Below are 22,666 nucleotides of genomic sequence, written 5' to 3' on the forward strand. Positions count from 1 at the left end.
GAACACCATGATTTAGCAGGGATGCGCACTAGGAGTTAGTAAATGGAAGTGGTTGCAGTGTCTTTGTTCATCTTACACTGGGCTTAGGAGCTGGTGAAAGCCTCCCATGCTGCATCTGCCTGCTTCAGAGCCCAGTGTGGTCACCTGTTCCAAATTCCCTGGCATGCTGGAGGGCTTTGGGGGTGGAGGAGCAGCCGCAAGTCATACTGGGTAGTAAGCCAGGCCAAAATATGTAGATCCCTTTCTTTACATCAGCTTGCTCTGAAAAGAGGCCAGCTGGCAAGCAGGCAGCCCTACAGGGATTTGTGCTGGTCCGGCACTATTTCAGTACCGTAATCTGAAAGAAGCTAAAACAACTGGAACATAACTCCACCTCTCTGTGACTGAAGCCAAAATGTTGCATTAAAAAAAAAAGGGAGGTGGCAGGCCAACAACAATACACAACTGTGTGCTGAGAAAAGGGCGGGAACTGGCTTGGTGTAAATTTAAGGCGGAGAAAAGGCAGGCCAAATCCCTTCTTGTCTGAGCCCCTGGGAACTCAAGTGATTATTCAGCCACAAGGCAGATCGGCAGAAGCAGCTCTCAGACCCCAGTCTGGCTGAAGTAAGTATCCCAGAGACTTTTCTTCTGAGTCTGAGGTCTTAGATTTGTGAGATCAAGGGTGATTGGTCCCCACTCCAAGTTAAAAACGAGCACCCAGGAGGACGTCTGCATTGACTCCTAGCTTTTCTTGGTCTGCTCAGGACCTCGACTCTTCAATACCGCATGAAAAAAGAGTGAGGTTTCCTGTCAGCTTAGTAGAGAAGTTCTGCAAATACTTCTACTGTCTTCCCCACTTCCCCTGCTTGATTCACCCATACTAATGAAAAAGCTCCATTTTCAACCCTCTCTGCAGTGGCGTAGCTTAGGGAGTGCAGGGTAGCAGTTGCACTGGGCAACAAGCTTTAGGGGGGTAGCAAGCTGAGCTTGATAGTAGTGGCCAAAATTGTGAAAAAATTGGAATGTGTGAATAATCCCATCATGTTATATATCACTGGAAAGGTAATTTAATGCAGAAAGCAATGAAACAAACCTCATTGGAATATCTGTAGTCTATCAAATGTTATGGCCAATTAACCAGAAAATGAAAGCACAACTGCTTAAGGAACAAAAAGTGGTTTTTCTTAACTCAAAACTGACCTATGAGACTGATTGTTCTGACAGCCAGTGTGATGTTATGATACAGCATGGGACCAGTAAGGTGTTAATATGAGTTGGCTCTTATTTCCATGTATCATAATATAGTTGCCTCTGCTGACCGGGTAAAGAGGACTTGTTCAAGTGGTGTTCCTCTTATGTTTAAGTAGAGGAGAATAACCATCCCTCTTCACCCCAGAACAGTGTCTCTAACCAATAAGGGGCATGCTTTTTATTTATTTACTTAATTAAATTTGATTTTGATGTGGGGGGGGGGACTACAAAATCTTCTTTGATCCCAGGTAGCAGATAGATGCCTTAGCTACTGGCTGGGGGCAGGCAGCAAAGCAAGTGGGTGGCAAGCTTCTGGAGGGAGAAGGCAGGTTTTTCCTTGATTTTCACTTTTTAAAAAAAGTCTGTGTACGATATCACTTCTGATTGTGACATCACTTCTGGGGCATCATTTTGAGCTTGAATCAGGCTACACAATCATTAGCTATGCCACTGCCTCTCTGTTATCTGCCTTGCAGACCACACTTGGAGTGAAATCATATAGTGAAGCAGGAGGATTCCCCACAGGAATTCCTCTGGAAGTCCCAGTAGGAATTCCACCTAACTAGAGGTTCATTGTGATGCCTGGGATCAATTTGCAGCAGGCAACAGATTTCTGAAAGATGGAGATCACAAAGGGGCATCTTAATAGCTGCTTGCTGCTCCCGTTTAGTCACTGCAAATTGAACACACTCTGAGGCTGCCTTTGACCAGTGGTCCATCCAGCCCGGTCCTTTCTGTGGTTGCCAGCTGTGGCTCTCCAAGGTCCTTTAACAGTCTGCTAATGTTGTGTTTGCCCTCACAAGCCTCCCTGTTGATGAAAAAGGATAATCATAGCCCCCACTTTGCAGACTGGGAAGTGAGGCAGAGAGAGCATGATTTGCCTTGGCCCTTGTGATCAGTCCTTAGTAGAGCTAGTATAGTATAGTACGTGGATCTCCCAAACACAAGCCCAGCTTAATTGTATCCTGGCTCTTGAACCGCAGTTCACAGTTGTGGTGTTAGAGGTGGCAGTCTTGAGGTCCCATTGAACCTGGAACAAGGTACTTCTGAGAAAATGTAGGTAATATAGGCCTGTGGATGTGAGCTGCAGCAGGGAGCTTCTGGTTTTGAATAGGCCTGTGTTTCTTGGGAGTGTATGGTGCATCCTACTTGGTCAGATGAAGGGTCCAGCCACTGCAGAATTCTGCCTCCAACAGTGACTACCCAGGTGTTGTCGGAAGCTTAGGCAGGCAATGCAGATTATTGCATATCATTGTTTGCTCCTAGTATGTGACAATTGGAGGTAGACTGCTTCTGACCATGGAGATGTATTCAGATTGTCATAGCTAATATCAGTTAATAGGACTAATTTCCATGTGTTTAATCATTTTTTAAAACCTTGAAGTTCAGAATTAATTTGCTTGAAAGCACATGATTTAGAATGAAGTGCAGTAATGCTTGTCAACACAGCATCACAATCTGTGGCTTGGGGCTTCATGCTGCAGCATTATAATGGTGATCTTACCAAAGTGGCGACACTACTACAAAGTAATTTGACAGCACTAGCAAAAGTGTTGAACAACCTTTGACCTTGTTCTTGGGTCTTGTGCCCAGGCCACTGCTTGCCAGCTCCCTCCATTTCCAGTTCATGTTGAAGGTTTTCCCAAACACTCTTTGGAAGAATCCAAAACAAAGAGGGCTTTAGGAGAACTCAAGGGCTTTTGGTAGAGCAGAATTCAGCAGGTATGTCTGTGATCCAGGAATACTGTAAGTGCTAGCACAGGGGTCTCTAAACTTTTTGGCCAAAGGGCTGCATCAAATATCTGGCACAGTGTTGAGGGCTGAAAAAAATCTAAATAAATACAATAGAGATGGAACTTAGATGAATGAATAAATGAATGGGCTCAAATGTCCAGGACTTTTCCAAGCACAAACACAGGCCAAGAAATAAAGCACACACTTAAATGGACTCCCATTCACCCACTCCACAAGCACAACTCTGGCTGTGTTTGGTCAAGTGGACCAGGAGCCGCACAGAGGCTCGCTGCTGGCTGCATCTGGCCCTGGCCAGGGTTTGGAGACCCCTGTGCTAGTACATCAATATGATGGTTTCAGCAAAATTTCTATCGCCAGTTACACACACTTGCCTCCTGCACTCCCCCCCCAGACCAGAGTGTTTACTCATCACAGAAGACCAAATGAGCAAATCCAGCAAAACCACTAGCACAGATTTTGCTAAACTTAGGTTGCTGTGGGTTTGCTGTGTCAGCAGAGGGGGACCACTATCTGTATGTTTGCTTTTAAAAATATATATCTGTACTGTCCATTTCCTTCTGCTCCAGTGTTCCCAGGAAGGTAGCCTTGATTTGAAGCCAATTCTCCTCATATGCATGTGAAATCATTGCTTATTTCTAAATGTTCTTCAAAGGCTTCCTTTATATTTTTGTATTTAAGGCTGCAGCTTCATTGTAGAGCAGGAGTGCCCAAACCCCGGCCTGGGGGCCACTTGTGGCCCTCGGGAGCACCCAATTCGGCCCGCGGGGAGTCCCCAGTCTCCAGTGAGCCTCTGGCCCTCCGTAGACTTGCTGTAGCCTGTGCTGGCCCAACGTAACTGCTCTCAGCGTGAGCACTACTGTTCAACCTCTCACCTAAGCTGTGGGACAAGGGCTCCCTCCACTACTTGCTGTTTCACATCTGTGATGCAGCAGTGATGGTGAAGGAAAGGCTGGCCTTGCTTTTTGCCAGGCCTTTTATAGGCCTTGAGCTACTGCAAGACCTTCATTCATTCATATAAGTTCCAGCTCTAATAAATTCATTTAAATTTATTCAAATTTTAATGTGAATTCTTTTTTCCTGGCCGCCGACACAGTGTCAGAGAGATGATGTGGCTCTCCTGCCAAAATGCTTGGACACCCCTGTGGTAGAGCACAAGCTTTCTATGCAGAAGGTCTTAGGCTCAATCCATGGTATAGGTACTGCCTCCCACCAGACAATGAGAACATCTCCTAGTAGCCCTGTGATGACACAGAAGCCTTTGGGGGACTATGGTAAGCTGTGGATTACCATGACTTTGAGCGGACCCAGCTTGCCTGGAACCACTGGCATCGCGCGGGGGGTGCGGGCCGCAGCAGGTGGTGTGCGGGGGGTAACGCGCCCTGGGGGAGGGCACACTAACATCGTGGGGTTAGGAGCTACCACATAATGCCATACACCGTTGGATGCAGAATGGCCAGCGGAGTGCAGTGCAAAAAAACAGAATTGAAACCGCTCCTTTCCTTCAAAAGTTATGGCCAAAAAACTGGAAGAAAAAAATGCATGGAGCCCTATGGAAAGTGAAAGTGAGCCATATTGCATGTTTACTCGTGAGTAGGTGTACTTGCCCTAGTCCTTCGGAAATGGCAGGCTGAGAGGAATCCAACGACACCAGAATGGTCCCGATCCAATGAATGCAGCCCCCCAAAACACCGGCAGTTCCTCCCTCCCAGCTGCCTCCCTCCCAGTCTGTGGAGCCCTATGGAAAGCAAAGCAGCCTCACAGTTGCGTTTACTCGTGAGTAGGCAGATGTGCCTTGGCTGGTGGTCAGGCCAGGCAAAGGGGAATGTGAGGACACCAGAAGGGTCCTGAACTGATGGAGCTGGAGTGCAACAGAAGGCAGCCCCCCCCCCCCAAAAAAAGAACAAAAAATAGGCTTGAATGGTAAGGGGAAAGTTTTCTGTTTTGCACTTGCAAAGCCAGGAGGGTCTTTATTCTGATGTGCCTGAAACAGAAGAACTTTAAACCGGGCACTGGGAGGGCTGAAAAGCTCACTGATTCTTTTTGGGGGGGTTGTTATTGCAGGCAGACTACAGAGTAAGCCCCATTGACCACTATGGGACTTACTTCAGAGTAGACATGCATAGGCTTGAGCTCACAGGCTGCAATCCTACCCACACTTTCCCGAGAATAAGCCCCATTGACCACAATGGGACTTACTTCAGAGTAGATTCACTTGGTGGAACAGGACTGGCTCCCCCTTATTTAATTATTTTATTTTAATTTAATTATTTATAATTATTTATTTTAATTGCTTGATGATGTCACTTCTGGCCATTACACCACTTCCAATGGGTCCTGGACAGACTGTCATTCTAAAAAGTGGGTCCCAGTGCTAAAAGTTTAAAAACTGCTGCAATAAGGTGTTAGTAAGTTGACGTGTGTGTGTGTGTGTGTGTGTGTGTGTGTGTGTGTGTGTGTGTGTGTGTGTGTGTGTGTGTGTGTGTGTGACTGCAAGTTTTCAAAATCACTAAAATCAGAATTTGGAGGAATAATACCATCATGTTATATATCAATCAATGCGTAATTTCATGCAGAATGCAATGAAACGATCCACATTGATATATCTGTGTTCTAACAAAAGGTACAGCCAAAAAACTAGTGGGGGAGGGGCGATGGCACATCACCACGCCCACCACCTGGGGTGTTGCTCCGCCCACTGCATGGGGTGACGCACAGGCCTCCCGCACCGGATGAAGCAAATCCTAGTGACGCCACTGCCTGGAACTTCTGTAGAGGCACTTGGCAGTGACATCATCTGCAACGCAACTGACTGAGGTTAAGTCAAGAATTCATCCTGCCCCCCCACCCTGCCAGCAGTAACAGCTGAGAGCTAGTATTAGCCTATAATGGGCTACATGGCAGGGAAGGAACCAAGGGCTTTGGAAGGATATAATAGGGTAGCAAAAGAAGTGTCGTTGAGGAGAGGGAGCAGAGGGTAGGGAGAGGGCTGTAGCAGAGAAGGGCAAAGAGGAGGCTAGCAGGGACCAGGTGAAGTGGAGTGGGAAGACATTGGAAGGATGGTGGGAGGGAGAGACCAGAAGAAGAGAGAAAAGAGATGAAGTGAAAAAGAAGAAGATGGCTAACCTGCCCTGGGGGAATTTTGGCAGGAGCCGAGGCAGGAGGCCAAAGTACAGAGACCCCTTGGCAAGATCCCCAGGTGGGCTCTCTTTGTAAGGCTAGCACCCCCAAAGGGCCCTGCAGGAGGAAGAGGTCGGCCCAGGAGCTGGAGTTGTTGTCTTCCTCAATTGGAATCTGAGATTCCATCACTGAGCATCCACGTTCCTCTGGACATGCAGGGTCTCAACCTGAAACCTCTCTCCTAGCTGAAGTTTCAACTCGGTTGCATCAGAAAAGAGGGGAGAGAAACTCTGAGATGAAGCAACCTACTATTTTGCATCTGGGTTTTCCCAACTGAGGCTTTGTTCCAAGTTATATTAAAGCAGTGGCATTCAAATTGGGGCATTGCGACGCCCCAGCCTGAGGGTCTTGGTCCCTTTCCCCTTAAGGGGTGGGGGCAGCCAGGAGGCAGGGAGGAGGCAGCACAGGTGGGTGGAAGGCAGTGGCGCAATCCCTAGGATTGCGCTGCTCAAGGCACTGCAGGGGCTTGGGTGCACTTACCCAAGCCTCCTACAGCCTCCCCAGGGTGCAGGGAGCCGGGTGCGAACCTTTGGCAGGGCTCTCCGCAGCAGTGAAAGTGGAGCGATTGCGCTCCACTTTCTCTTTAGCAGAGGCAGGGCACAATTGCTCCGCTGTTACAGTCACAGCTGCGGGGAGCCCTGCCAAAGGTTCGCACCGGGCTCCCCACACCCCAGGGAGGCTGTAAGGGCTTGGCCAAGTGTACCCAAGCTCCTGCAGCCCCCCTGAGCTGCACGATCCCAGGGATCATGCTGCTGCCTCCTCCCTGCCCCTGCTGCCTCCCCCCCAGCAAAGACTTACTGTGAGTTTCAAACTCCCTGAGAGTTTGAAAACCGCAGTATTAAAGGCAAGAGAGCCCATATCTAAGCATCTCCCGCCTGTGTTTTAGGGGACCATGCGCTTTCCTCACCCTGAGGATGTGGTCTTGTCCACTTTGGGTGAGGGGGTGGGAAGGGCACATGCCTCAGGGGTGCTTCCATTTGCAGGTATAGGTGTGGTGCTGGGCAAATCAGCAATGAGCATCTCTTGGTCAACTGGCACCACTGATATGGGAGGTGCTTAGGGGTCAGCCTAGTTGAGTGGGCCTCTGATGTGTGGAAATCCCTGGTCAGTGCTCAACTTGACTGAACGCTGATGCTCCTCTACATAAAATTTTCAAGTAGGACTGAGAAATATCACTGTCTGACACTCCCTAGGAGTACCGTCCTAGATGGACCAATGATCTAGTGTCCATATAAGGTGGCTTCATAGGTTCATAAGGACTTACTGTTGTGCTGGGAGCATGAATGACCCTTTGAAAGATCTGACCTGGCTCAGCTCCCCATGCCTATATCTTTATACCCAGGCCTGGTACAAACTGTAGATTCTCGAAAGAGGGCCAAAAGACTTCAGGAATCCAGGAGGGCATATCCTAGCCCAGCCTAAGATGTTTTTGGTGCCTGAGGAGTACCCTCCAAATGCTACTAACTAAATATAGGGCAAGACTGGGTAAGTGCTTCTCTTCACAAGCCTCTCTGCAAAGAACAGGTACGATGCAAAAGCACTAGCCAGCTTCTGTGCAGCTCCTGTTCATCTCAACGAGGTTCATGCAGAAAAACTTCAGGTTGGGCCCCATGGGTTACAGCTATCTGTCTCCAACTCTGCTGTCCTTTAATGACAATTTGCCACCTTAAGTGGCCTCGTAATACAGCTGTCAGATGTGAAGTGCACCACTGTGGAGTTTCTTCAGTGATTCCTCCCCCTTTAGCATACTTGCAAGTTACTGGGGAAACCTAGACCATTTCCCCACCCACCTCCCCTGCTGTTTATGGTAGGGGGGGGGAAGCTTCCATTGAAAACCCACTGAATTTTTTTTCCTTAATGTAAGCAGCACACAGGAGGTGCAATTGGGATCGGAACTGTAGCAGAGATGAAACATGAAAGGCCCCCTGTGGTGGTTTTACTGGGATCCGCATCACTTCCACAGCTTTTTTTTTTTTTTAAAGGGAAAATATACTGGGCCAAAATATCCTTTGAAAACAACATGTATTTTGGTACCACGTTTCTCTGTAACTGGTTCCTTGCAATGTCCTGAGAAGGTGTGACCTGAGCGGAAGGGGACTAGATTCTTTGTTACTGCATGTACGTAATATGTAGAATTTTGTGGACTATGATTGTGACTCATAAGTTAAGGTCAAAGTGCCCCAAGTCCATACAATGAAGCATGCAAGCCCCTTACCTGTTTTCATAATTCAGGTTCCACTGGGTTTTCAGGACAGGACTCTGCTAAGAAAAGAGAGAGGGAAAGTGTGTAACAGTATCCATACATAATAAAAGAGCATTTTCTGCAGGCTATTAATATTAAAGAATGGTAGGAGGACACCTACTTGTGACATGAATGAATTATGGCACCAGTAGACTAACAAATTTTTGCAGAAGCTGCACAATATTTCTACCGCAAACAACACTGAATGCTTGCCATCTAATTCATCCAGGTGACGCTGGAAGCTGATAGCAGAGCAAATGTTGTAGATTAAACTGGCAGCTTCTGAGTGTTGCACCACTTTTTACAACTTCCATTACAACTTTTTACAACAGCAGTCCATTTGAGGTGACCGGGCCTGTCTGGGGACAAAGTGGCCTGAGAATTGCTGGCGCCAGCAATAGCTTTCCTCCTCTCCAGTAATTTGGGGTTTGAGTAATTTGGAGTTCTGTTTAAAAAAGAGCTGGCTTTGGACCCATGATACTGGAGTTCAAGTCAGGGGATCCCACGCCCTTGTACGCAAATGGCCACTTCTTAGCCACAGTCTCCTCTTGAAAAGGCCTTACTCACTGGGCAGTTGGGAACTGAAACAGAAAGGGTAGCAGAGCATGGCTGTGTCTGTCTTCTGCTGCCTTGCTTGTCTGCAGCAGTCAAAGTGGATTTTTAAGGCTGAAACTACATGTTGCATACAATGAGGGGGTGCTGCCAAAAAGGGGAAAGAAACTTTACATAAAATTTTCCCCAGTCATTTTCAGACATACTTGCCTCATGTAATAACATAATCACTTGCATTCCCCCTCCTATGGTTGTCACAGGTAGGGTATCCACAACATAATGATGTCACAACACATGATGTGTTCTTCAACCTTTGACAGCAGGGAGAACTCATTGTGGGGATTCTGTTTTCAGCAGCATACCTGTGTCATGTGTGACACGTCATTCCAGCCTAGGATTATGTTTAACTTTGGCAGCAATCCTGTGCAAGCTGACTTGGTGGAGTAACTCTCATTAAACTTGGAGCATAGATCTCAATAAACACACATGATGCGATGGAGGGCACCAGGATGCAGTTCTCCTGTTATCTTGGGTGCTCCCTGAAGCCTCTGGTGGGCCACTGTGAGATACAGGAGGCTGGACTAGATGGGCTTTTGGCCTGATCCAGCAGGACTTTTCTTATGATGAAGCTAACCAGGACACCTTTTCAGAGTGGCACGTGTGTTGGACCAACACAGGAAGCGCTGCTGCTATAATCAACTTCAGCGTTTTACAGAAGAAGGGGAGAGAGTTGAAATCCAAATGGGAATTAACAATAAATTCAAAATAAATTTCAACCACTTAGTGCCTCCTCTCAGGCAACTGTGGTGATGGCCCCGAGTTCCCCTGTTGGAGGCTCCCATTCAGGGAGCTTCTTGAGCCACTAAAATTTGTCCAGTCTGGGCAAACTGGCTAAGCATTGCCTTGGAGTCTGGCTGTCCTGCCAGGTTTATTCACAACACCCAGGCATAAGCTCGCAACAGTATCATGCAAGGGGTATAGAGACAAATTCTATACAATTCATGCCTTTGGAGTTGTCCTTGAGGATATTGCGCAAGTTATTTGATGTACCTTTTTTTTTTTTTTACAGAAAGTTATCTCTTGTTGCTGCAAATAAAGTGGGATCAATCCAGTTTGCAGCAATTGAATTCATATTTGCCAGTGGCAAAGAAGGAAGTACTTTGTTGTTTGTGTTTTCACATTTGTTTTTTCAGTAGCAAAGCAGTGTGAATTGTATCTTGATAACACATACGACTCACTGTCATCTGGATAAATGAGCTTACAAAGCTCTGTTAAATGTATTTTGCTATCTAGACAGAGGAATTTGGGCCTAAAGAAAAAATTTGAGATGCTGGAATACTAAATTCATGAACTTTTATTATCAATAAGTTGTTGACCTTATAGCCTATGGCAAATAACTGAAACTCTAAGATCAGGAGTTGCCTCTGTGATGGGAGCCAAACCATTGAACAATGGTTCACTTCTGCTTCATGTTTGTTTATTTATTTATGACATTGTAGTTAAGTTCCAGTTCAGATTATTTTTCGAAAGTGGTTTGGTAACTTTTCAGACACTTTGAACTTTTTTGGATAAGTTTCGTCCTTAATATCAATATAACACTATGAAATGAATGGAATGATAACTATTGCAACTAAGGGGGAAAAAACCACTTTAAAAATTGTAAGTTTTCACGAATGAAATGCTATGCAACAGCTTTGAAAAAAACCAAGGCAATAAACCGGAACCACACAATGAAAGATGAGGTGCCTGAGCTTCCTAATTTGAACTGGTTCCCACTTTTGTGTTTGTTGCAAGTTCAGTTGAAGGCAACCCAAAGAGTTTAGGGCTTGGTTCAGTTCTGGTTCGCTGAAGTACCAGGTTTTTGGTTTGGGTTTGGTTCAACTCCTGGATATTCAGCTTCTGCTCTTTGAACAAGGTAGTGGTTGTTACTGTTTGAGTAGGGTTTTTCCCTGAAATATTTTTTTAACTGTAGTATTATTCAGAAAATGTTTGAAATAAATAAGATTCTGCAGATTAGCCAACTGTATGTTGCATAATTGGGAAGTTCTGTTCTGCCAGTAAAGCAGGAGCAGGGTGCTTTCCTTATCTTTGTGATTGTAACATATTGCTGTGCTGTTCCAAAGACCATTAAAAAGGAATCTTTTACTTTCTCCTTGACAGAAAAGACTGTTCCCAGGAATACTGCAGGCTGCTTTTGTGACGTTAACACCGAACGCCCTTCCTTGACGATGGGTCCCCCCAATGTTGCTTTCTTTTGTCCTGTTCCACTGTAACCCCTGTCAATCATGTGGAAAGTCCCTCTAAGTTTTATGGCAGTTGAACTTTCTCACTAGGAGCCTTAGAGCTGACTTTTGAGAATGTGATAAGTAAACAGTTTTCAGCGTCTCTCAAAATGTTGCCAGCTTGAAAGGGCTTTGGGTCAGCAGTGTCATTTGGAAAGATTGTTCCCTGCTGCTGCCATTCTGATGTCGCTCACGGCTAGAGTTTCTTCTTGATCTTATTGCAGCTGGGCAGATATAAAAAGATATTTTGACAATGCATGTGTGTACCCTGAGCCAAGAAAAAGGTTTCTGAAACCTGTTTGTTATGCAAATTGAGCAGTGTTACGGGACTTTTTACAAACCTTCTGGTGGGGAGGCAGAAGGACCCATCTAGAATACTGATGCAGAAGTCTTTTCTACTTGCCACTTTTGTAACAATGAGGGTGGCAAGCCCCGTCCTCTCTCTCCAGCCTGGAACTGGAGAGGGGGCAGGGATCACCTGCACCATTGGTGCTGATTTTTGGAGAGTGCAACACAACTATGGTGATAAGTTTTCCCCCTCTCCCCTCCCCCCAAGCTCCAAGATGGAAAGACACACTGTAGCTTGCTGTTTTTTATATGGGCAACCAAGGAGTTCAAATGTCATGCTTATCCTGTGCCAGAATAACCCATGCTTTCCCCTCCAGCTCCAGACAGGAGGACTGGGGCTGGCCTTTTGGACCAAAACAATTTCCTCCTAGTTTGGGACTGTAAAGGGAAGCAGTCAGGGATCATTCCGTAGTTACACAAGATTTCTGAGGCCTTCCAAAATCCAACTGGATAACAATCTCCCCCCCCCCCCCCCAGGTTCATACAGGGGATTATCCCTTACAGAAAGATGCAACATGCATTCAGGGACGGCAGCAGCACTTTTTAGGTGTGTTCTTGGAGTAAGTCCCACTGAGTTCAGTGGAACTGAAATATGCAGAACAAGCAAATGCAACCTGAGGGAAAAGTGTAACATTGCACAAAATGGCAGCCAGGCAAGGAATGAAGAACAAACAACACTAGGGTCTAGTGACCCAGGTTTTTATATATGTTTCACCTACGGAATCATATGGAACCTTTGTGGGGTGAATTCTTTAAAGGCTCTGTGTCAGTGGATGGCCTGTGGTGGATGCTGCCTTTGTCTTTGTACCTAGCTGAGGATGAAGTAACTAGATTGGGAGTCTGTTGGCTCGTTGACATGTCCTCTTTGATTGCATTCAGCCATAGAGTTGGTGAGGGCCATTTGAGTTGGGAATCCCTCTTTTTCTTTGTTAAATTTTTTTCCTCCAAAGTCGGGAGCCACTTAGGTGGCAGTTTGTGATCATAGGATGAAATTTGGTACCCCAGCAGGGTGCAGATGCTCCGTTCCATTCATTATAAAACTGGCCATGTTTTTCCCTGTGGAGACAACAGAAGCTTTGGGCAGATGAATTTAACTGAAAAAATGTTATGATGACAATGGGTTAACCAACACCCTCCCCAGAACTATGGCCCCAGTCCAGTTGGGCAGGGGTCTTTTCAACTGTTCTGATCTTTTCTGAAAAAGGAGACTCTGTTCCCTTTTTTAAAATTATTATTTTATTTTTCCATAAACACATAAACAAACACACATACAAAAACACATACATACACATTGAGGTTGCAGGATACCATATACCAATTAATTAATAACTTATTCTACCAATAATTTCTTGTATCTCTTAATATAATAAAAAGGAAAGAAAGAAAACAATTAGAAAAAGAAGAAAAGATATACAAAAGATACATATTTATTTCTTAAAACCCTGTATTCATATTCTGTGTACTTCACCATTTCATCATCATAATTATCTCTCCTCTCCTTTTCCCATCATTCTTTGTTCCTTCTTTCAATAAAATCTTAAACTCTTTTATTAATACAACTTATTCTAATACAAATTTACTACTAAATACTTATCATAAATCTAATTATAAACAAGTCTACCAAACCACTCATGTTACATATCCATTGCTTTCTAAACTTTACTTTCTACCTTCATATCATTTCCCCATCTATAAATTCCAAAACAATATCAAACAAATTTAAATCTAATTCATCAAATTGACCTATAAAATACCTAGATATATTTTTTCTTTTCTCAAATCAAATATTACACCACTACCAAATTGTGTCATTATCTTGAATAGCAATTCAACTCTTGCATATCATCTCTAAACTTTCCCCCCTCTCTTTTCCATCTTTTTTTCCTGATAAACTTCACAAGAATGCCTCTTAAGAATTCGTACTTTGATATACATCCTCTTCTTATTCCTGCCAATAAATTCAGATCCTGGCAAGTCATCTCCTTCTCTTGGTCAATCTCTTGGTCAGCTATGCCTATTAGTTGACTTGTCTCTTCTCGGTTCTGGTCCAATAACTTTTGGGTACTTAAAATTAAAATTGTCTTTTCAAATTGTAGATCATTATTCTTCATTGTTGTAGCTTTAACTTCCGTTTCATAAAGCTTATTTATCTGTTGGCTTAGGATTTCCACGCTAATTTGGATTTGTAAAGTTTGGATCACTTGTTGTCGACTCATATCAAGCAAATATTCAAGCTTTTGTTGTATTAAATTTTCCCAATCTATTCCTGATGAATCCACAATTTTCCCCTTGCAGTTTTCTTTTAGTCCACTAGATGCCATAGGCATCTCTTTGCTATGGAATGCAAACATTTAACTTCCCACAGACAAATAGTCGACTCACCACTCAATGATAAGAAGTCCTTCCGCAATCAAAGTAGTCCATGATCCAACATCTAATAAAGTTTATATCTCATATAGGGTTGCAGATTTGTAAATTTATATTGATAAAATTATACTCCATATAGTGCCAAAAATGCAAATATCTCTTCTCAGATTTAAAAATCAATGGTGAGGTGGAGGAATCCTCCCTCCCTTTCTCCTTTTCCCAAAGTCGGTTGTTTAAAGCTGGGATTTGCATAACACAATCAGCACTTACTTTGTTCTTCCAAGTATCTTCTTTCAATAGATGGTATCTCCACAGGGGTTTCGCAGTTCCTTGTGATTTCCACGTCTCCTCCCCCACTGCCTTGAAAGGCCAACTCCTGAGAAGCAAGCCCCCCCCCCCCACTACTCAGCCTACTCAGGTATACCGTCAGGATGACAAAGCCTCTCCTGGCAAAGTCATCAGAGCTCCCAGATCTGCAGATTAGAGGTCAGAAACAGAGCTCAGAAAATAGTGCCTGTTCAGTTCACTGCATTCGCCCCGCCCCCTGGAGACTCTGTTCCCAGATTGCCTGTGTCATGTCTATCTTGGTCCTTACCCAAACTAAAAAGAACCATTTTCAGGCACAACCATGCTTCCAGTTTTATTCAGAAAAAGGTGTACCACTTCAGTTAGACCAGGGGTGTCAAACTCATTTCATACCAAGGGCCGAACAGCATTCATGGTGCCTGCTGAGGGCCAGAAGTGATGTCATTAGGCAGGAAATGATGTCATTAATCAGGTCATAACCAAAAATAAGCACTTTTTTCACTTAGGAACTCATTAGCTGCAAATGACAGAAGAGAAAATACACAAATCTTGATCATATTTCAAGTTATGGGAAAGACCCATTTTCATGTGGGCTGATCTTATAGCAGTAACACCTCAGCACTGCTCAGCAGCTGAGAACCTGAGGGCCGGATAAAAAGCTTCTACGGGCTGCATCCGGCCCCTGGGCCTTATGTTTGACACCCCTGAGTTAGACATTTGGGATACTTATCTGCTCTGACCTATGGTGGCTTTCCATGTTCTCTGACACAGCCAGAGATTCATTTACTGCAGCTCTTACCTAGATCTTGAACCAGAACCTTTTGATGCAAAGCTACTGAACTGAGCAGTAGAACATCCCCAAGACCGCATATTTGTTACTTCATTTTGAAGTGGGTTATTGACGATTTGCTTGATTTTTTAATGTGGAAGCAATGCAATCAATTTTGCATGAATACGGAGGTCAAAGCAATTTTATTCTACATGGGTGTAAGGTGCAGAGACAGACAGACAGACAGACAGACAGACAGACCTTCTAGGGTTGAAAACAGGCAATTGATTTTTAAGGGAGTTGAAGGTAGCATGATGCAGGAATCGTTGAGTTTGAAATGGACGATTGTGACTTTTTTGTGTGTTATCCTATTGGTTCAAACAGGAAAACCCTCATAAAGGATGTTCTGCCTCTGCATCCAGCAGTGAAGATCAGCATATCTTTGATTTTATAACTGTATTCCCCCCAGAAAAGCTTTCTCTTCCTGCCCCCTTTACATCTGAACTTTTGAGCAGCTGCTCTTGCAAGAATAGGGTTGGTGTACAGTGGCACTAAGAGGGAAGATTCTTAAAGACGCTCATCTGTGCAAGCTCTAAGACTTCCATTAAGTTTCAAGAGAGAATCTGAAGATTCCAGCCAAGCTGTGTAGATAGAACATTCTTCATCTGAACATTACAAAGTGATCTATGTGCCAACGCTAGGTTATTAAGCATCACTGCAAACATTATCCCCCTTTTTAATTAGCTTCATCTGAATGATTTGGTGATGTTTGCACAATCATTTTAATTACATTTACAAGGAGCAGGAATTTGTCTGGAGTTTGACATTGTAGGCGGGGGGGGGACTCTCACTCTCAAAGAGTTCTTTCTTTTTTGTGTGTGAGAAAGCATGTGGTACCTCAGATGATACAAAAGATACAGAGAGAATCTAGATTGCCTTATCTCAAAACTCAAAATCTTCAGGAATGTTGCTTTTTAAAAACTTAAAGCCTTCAAGTATATGACAGAGAATTTTGCTGCTGGATCAGGCTACCTTTCTGTTTCCAGCAGAGTCAAATATAAGGTGCTCCCAATCAAATGTAGGGTACAAAGTCCATTCCTGTTGCATGTCCCATTGCTTGGAGGTACACCGCCTCTGAACACAGAGGTTCCAAAACTGTGGATAGACCTGTCCTCCATGAGAGCACAAACAATGCTTGGCTTTTCATAGAAGTGATAAGTGTTCACAGTGCTGCAGGCTCTTTCTTTCAGTAAACCTTACAACAACCCTGTAACGTAGGATAGTATTTTCCTCCAGGTTGGGGATGGGACAGAACAGGCTGAGAGAGCGACTAAGATGATTACGGGGCTGGGGCACCTTCCTTATGAGGAAAGGCTACGGCGTTTGGGCCTCTTCAGCCTAGAAAAGAGACGCTTGAGGGGGGACATGATTGAGACATACAAAATTATGCAGGGGATGGACAGAGTGGATAGGGAGATGCTCTTTACACTCTCACATAATACCAGAACCAGGGGACATCCACTAAAATTGAGTGTTGGGCGGGTTAGGACAGACAAAAGAAAATATTTCTTTACTCAGCGCGTGGTCGGTCTGTGGAACTCCTTGCCACAGGATGTGGTGCTGGTGTCTAGCCTAGACGCCTTTAAAAGGGGATTGGACGAGTTTCTGGAGGAAAAATCCATTATGGGGTACAAGCCATGATGTGTATGCGCAACCTCCTGATTTTAGGAATGGGTTAAGTCAGAATGCCAGATGTAGGGGAGGGCACCAGGATGAGGTCTCTTGTTATCTGGTGTGCTCCCTGGGGCATTTGGTGGGCCGCTGTGAGATACAGGAAGCTGGACTAGATGGGCCTATGGCCTGATCCAGTGGGGCTGTTCTTATGTTCTTATGTTCTTATAGGGAGACATTTAGGGAGGACAGGGTGGAGTTCCCCTGCCCATCTTTCAGACTACATGTGATTGTTTCTCAGAAATATCCATATATTTTGGAGTGAGCCAGCCCACGGGTTCACTTCTGTTTCCTTTAATGCAGCTGATACCCTCCCACTCACAAAGGAATATTGCTCTTTCAAACGCGTGTCCAGTCCTCCTTTAACTACCCAGGATGGTCAAAGGTTGTGAAGACAGTGTGTGATCAGTCAGCCTCAAACTTCCAAAATATTGTTGGCTTCCTCAGGTTGAACAAGATGAATGTATCCCTAATGCAACAGGACAAAAGGGAACAGATGCAGTTCCAGCAGTTAACTTTCAAAGTAGACATGTGCAAAATTGCTCCAGTCAAGGTAGCCTCCGCATGAATGTTGAGATTCCCCAGGACATTTACAGTAGAGGAGGTCAACATGCTGCTGTAATCACTTATGGCAACTTGGGCAGGGTGACTTTTGAACCTGTGAACAGCCCCACTGGATCAGGCCATGGGCCCATCTAGTCCCTGTATCTCACAGTGGCACACCAAATGTCCCAGAGAGCACACAAGACAACAAGAGACCCGCATGCTGGTGCCCTCAAAGTTGGAAAGTGGGGTTAGCAGTCATCTTGTTGGCATCCTTCAGTCTCGGAAGACTAAGGTGTCACGCTCTGAATGGTGGTTCTGGAACAGAGTGTCCTCTCCAGTGCACGAAGCCTGGGTAAAGTAGGTATGGAGGATAGGCTGTTACCCATGCAGCAAATCCTCCCTCTCCATGTCGCTGAAATGGTCCAATGGAAAGGCAGAGGCCAATACGGTTGGTTCCAGCGGCATCGCAGGAGTTGCCAGAACGGGACTGTGTTCAGCCATGAACTGCCTCAGGGACTCCGGCTCCAGATTTTGCCTCGAGGTTGACTCCTGAAGCCTTTTCCATAACTGGATGTAGCCACAAGGCAGTGGAGGTTTGGGATCAGAGTTTTCCTTCTCTCAGATGAGCTGCCTTCCCAGGCTGACGAGTCCCATCTACCCGGTGGCTGTTCAGTCGCCTAAACTGCCGGGGTTAGCAGTATACCAACATAATCCCACATGTGCCTTGAAAGCCCACCACCAGGTACAAACACTCAAGAGATTGCCAGGCACAGCACCTAAACAGGGAGGAATGACTCATGCCTCTCCATCTTCCTGATTCCCAGATGTGGCCTGCTATTGCATACTGCAACCTGATACACAAGGCCAAGATAGATTATCTCCTGCCTCCTCAGCCAACCAGGTCTCAAATGCCAAGTCAGACTTGATCCTGGGTGTTAGGAGTCTTACAACTGACCAACCTAACATGCAGCAGCAGAATCTTCAGACCTTGGAGAGACTCACAGGGAAGCTCAGGGTGTCACTGACGGATAGAAGGCTTAGGGCACAATCCTAACCAGGTCTGCTCAGATGTAAGTCCTATTTTGTTCAATGGGGATGGATTGCTCTCAGGAAAGTGTGGTTAGGATTGCAGTCTCAGAAGCAGAAACAGTTTTCAAATGTCTGATCTCCTGCCCTGGAACATCCAGTCCTATTCCCACTACCACATCCCCACCACCACCACACTTCTGATGTGTGCTCTAGGACAAATGTATAATATGTACCCACGGGGGAGCAAACGCATGTGCAGGGACCATATCCATAGGCTAATGGGACACTGCAGTAGAATTTGGCATATAGCAAGGGTGAGTAGACTGAGATATGGGAGCAAATGAAGTAAGAATTACTGAAGGGGTTATTGTACAATATGAGAAAGGGGAAATCGAGAGTAAAATACAATAAAACAAATGAGCAGTATGTTTTTTTTTTTGTTTTGTTTTAAAAGGCTATATATATCTAATTAGCACAAATTTCCATGCAGCTAAAACCTAAGTTGCATTAGGTGCTAGGAGGAAATGGTGCAGGGTAGAGTAACTTTGCAAGGGAGAAGAGAGAATGTGGAAATGCAGCAGGATGAGGGAAGGGAAACGAGAGGGCAGGCAGATTGCCTTCTGCTGGAAAAAGACCACTTCTCCTCTCCCCCCCCCCCCCACCCCACACTCAAGTAACAGTCACTCTGGACTTGGAAAGGAATACAAATGTTTCAGAGGAACAGGAGAATAAACACCAGAATGTGCCACCAACCTGACTGTGTGCAGAGAGGAGGAGGAAGCTGGCTAGAGGAGGAAGGGCTTTTCAGCCAAGTATACCTCTGCTGTAACAGCATATCTGCAACATGGAGCACTGAGTTGAGGGGAGAGATGCAGGGCTTGTTAGCCCAGATTGCGAGTGTCCTGTTTAAGAAAGGGATTCCACATGAAAGGCAAAAGGGGAAGTTGGAGACCAGTACTAGACGAGGCATCATAAGTCAGTCAGCACAAAGGCGCTGTATGTAGGTTGTGACTAAGATTAACTGATTTCCACTTCAGTCCCTTCCAGAGTTTTCCTGCCATGGACAAGGTCTGAAAAAGCAGCAGTGCATTGTGCAGGAGTTGGTGAACACTCATTACAAGTGCCAGCTGGTACTGTACAGGGTGAGTTGTTGGATTTCTGCCTTCTGTTAACTTCCATAGAAGACATCACAGTTTAACTGAGTTCTGCTTGTGTCAACAAGATCATGCTTGATCAAAGAAATTTGACCTTAATTGTATTAGCCTGAGATTGCATTTCTCATTCGGGGGGGGGGGGGGAATAGAATTAAACGAAGCAGAATAATGTCAAGTATCCTATGTTCATACTGTGAACAGAAAAATGTTTTTATAGAAACATGCCAGTACACCTTTTGGATTTTGGAGTTCTTGTGATCATGATGGAAAGAGGTCAGGTCCCAAATGATCCTTTGTGAGGACATTGTCAGTGTACGCCAGAAGGGATGGGTGACCTGACCCACAAGTGCTGAACCAGATTGCTCTGTCATTTCCCTAGAGCAGAGACAATTAAGCCCTGAGACCATAGAGAGGAAGGAGCTAGTCGGCATGGGAACCTGTGGCTCTTTGCTGTGTTTGCCTGAGGCTGCAGCTGCAAAGACATGGGGGGTTCAGGGAAGCCTGTGGAGGAAGAGAAGGCTTTCCTCTTTCCAGGCTTTCCGTCTTTCCAGGTTCTCGCTGCATACGATTTGAGGTGCACAGGGGCAAACGGCACATTCTTTACAAACTTGTAACAAAATCCAAATGCCTTTTTTTTTTCTTTTAAGCAGAGGCAGCTTTGGAGAAATTTTGAGTTGGGTTTGCATGCATGTAGTTGGGTTTTTCTCTTATCAGCAGTTTCAGTTTTTAAATAGTGCACTCTTATTTGAATGCCGCGCCAATGGCACCCGAACACAGCTGTGACATCTGTCTAATCCTAAGCCCATCCCAGCAACCACATGCTAACTGCATACCCACACACTCAGAACATCACAACAAGGGCCATATGCTAAGCCTGTCCTAGCAAACAGGGCTGGTGTAGCTCTTTCTGGTAACAACCCCAACTTCCTTGGAAACGCCAACATGGCCCATCATCCATGGAGCAGCTTCCTGACATCGGTGCATTAGTCACCAGAGCCAATCAGCCCCAATGCTGAGCAAGAGAGGCACTGCCAAGGTGACTTGGAAATGGGGAAACCAGTGTGTGTTTATGTTGCAAGGTCAGCAGCAAAGTTCAAAAGCAAACTCGGTAGGCAAGGGTGGTGATCGTTTGCAAGCTTTATTTGTTGCCAGCAACGGGCTTCTCAGGGACTGCTGTCCAAAAAGAGAGAGCAATGGGAGCTATGTGGGAACTCCCAGAACTCTCAGAGAAAAGCCATGTTCCAGTGTGAACCTCTTGCTTATATAGCATTTTGGCTTCTTTGTCTGAGAATCTCACACTGTCATTGGCTGGGGGTGTGACATCAGAGATGGAGGCTTTCTTAGGATTGGTTAGTTTCAAATTACAAACCAAAAACATACATTGAGACATATATTTTAACAACCACTAGATGGCACTCTTTACTCATTTATTGGCTTTGGTATGTTTTTGTTTATTTCTGCTAACCTCTGTTTAAACTAAACTTTTTGATCTTTCCTTTATTAATTCCCTTTATATGACTTTGTTATTGTGATGCATAGTGGTATTTAATACAAGACTAACTAATTTCTTATTGTAAATAAAGATTTTAAGAGACTTTTCTCTTTATTTTAATTAAATCCAGCTTTCTCTGTCAGCTTAGAGGCTCTGACAGAGATTCTCAGGAATGTTTTGCCAATTAGGGGCTTTTCCATATTATCTTGTTCCTGTCCATTTCTGCTTATCTGTTCCTGTCTGTTTCTGCTGATGTCTGTATTTGTCAAACTCTATTTTAATTAGCAACAGATTTACTGTCTTTGCCAAGGTCTTCTTCCCCATTAAAATGTCTCTGACCTGTGTATAAACTCTTAGTTATCTGCTATAACTCTTCCTAATTAACGGTGCAAGCGTATCCTGACTACTCCTTGTATGTTGTAAATCTGGTTGTAGTTTAATCTCTTTGAGTTGTAATTCTCTAGTTCTCATTAAAAGTGACAGGTGGGACATACAGAGTTAGGAATGCCCTTGTCTAGATAAGAGTCTTATCTGTAAACTGTAACTTCTCTAGAGTCTTCTTGTCAGACTCTAATTAACTTTGCCAGACTTCTGCCTCAGACTCGTGGCTTTAAGTAAAACCTAATAGTTTTCCCCTCTCTGTGTATTTCTATAATCAAACCATTCTAACAGCTAAAAATTCACTCTTAAACTATTACATTGCTACTAACATTAATTTACACTCTTAAAAACACTAACCATTAAGCATTAAAAGCACATACATAGTAGCCTGTCAATAGTACAGATCTGTAACATTTTCCCAAATGCAGTCACATACCATGGTGTTGCTTTGGTAAAATGCATATACAAGACTCTTCTTGATTTAAAGAGAAGCCTAAATAAACATTGCTTAGAATTCAAAAAGGCTTTTCCTGCCGTGGTTTCATGGTTCTCTGTTTTAGTTTCCATCTGTCCCAATTAATTGAGCTGAGGTGAAATTCCAGCTTTTCACTCTCTTTTACAAACTGTGCTTTCCTTATCTGATGCTTTGACAGCTTAGCATCCCTTGATTTACAGCCCGTCTGCTAGCCTGCACTTTCTACATCAGACTGAGACCAAACAAAAAAATGCTCTTTGTTCCAAACATATTCCCTATTTCTTAAACATAGAAACTAGTAACTAATTTAACCATAAACACCCATAAACATTTGATTCATTAACATTTGCATAAATGCTTAGTCTTAGCATAAATGACTTGCTTCCATAGCCTTGTCTCATTTAGTGGTGTGACTTTTGTTTTACAGAGAGAAAAAGCAAGCGTGAGAAATGGCAGGCAAAGAGAGCAAGAAGCGGACCTGCAAGAACCCGTTTTACTCTATCCAAGTCAGTATTTTGAGCATTTCCAAAATGAATCCCCTCCCCACATCAGTCTGATCTGAGCTCAGAGCAAGACAACAATTTTTGCTTTAGATGGCTTCTAGGCTCATTCCATTTTTGTTTTTAAAGGAGGCCAAATACAGGTCTAAAGGGAGAGCAAAACAAAATGGCGGGATGCTCTTGTTGTGACTTATAAAGTTCAGTTTTCCAGGCTAGTGTTTTCACTGTTCTTGGCTGAATATGCCGATCTGATATTGAGGCTGTTCATAGAATGTTTATTATTGTTATACTGTAATTATTACTTTACTGGTGTAAGTTCTGTGCTGGATT

At 44.4% G+C, this 22,666-nt stretch overlaps 1 protein-coding gene across 2 annotated transcripts in view; it reads left to right on the forward strand.

The window, feature by feature from the left end:
- The first annotated feature begins 532 nt into the window (after nt 1–532).
- Nucleotides 533–22,666, forward strand: part of SLCO2B1 (solute carrier organic anion transporter family member 2B1) — a 59,199-nt gene continuing 37,065 nt past the window's right edge. For both annotated transcript variants that reach the window (XM_066620652.1, XM_066620653.1), the window contains exons 1-3: nt 533–603; nt 19,372–19,476; nt 22,264–22,342. In XM_066620652.1, coding sequence (XP_066476749.1) covers nt 22,286–22,342 — 57 coding nt within the window. In that variant the 5' untranslated portion in view covers nt 533–603; nt 19,372–19,476; nt 22,264–22,285. The remainder of the gene's footprint in view (nt 604–19,371; nt 19,477–22,263; nt 22,343–22,666) is intronic.

Source organism: Tiliqua scincoides, chromosome 3 (genome assembly GCF_035046505.1).
Source record: "Tiliqua scincoides isolate rTilSci1 chromosome 3, rTilSci1.hap2, whole genome shotgun sequence".
In the NCBI taxonomy this organism is placed as follows: Eukaryota; Metazoa; Chordata; class Lepidosauria; order Squamata; family Scincidae; genus Tiliqua; species Tiliqua scincoides.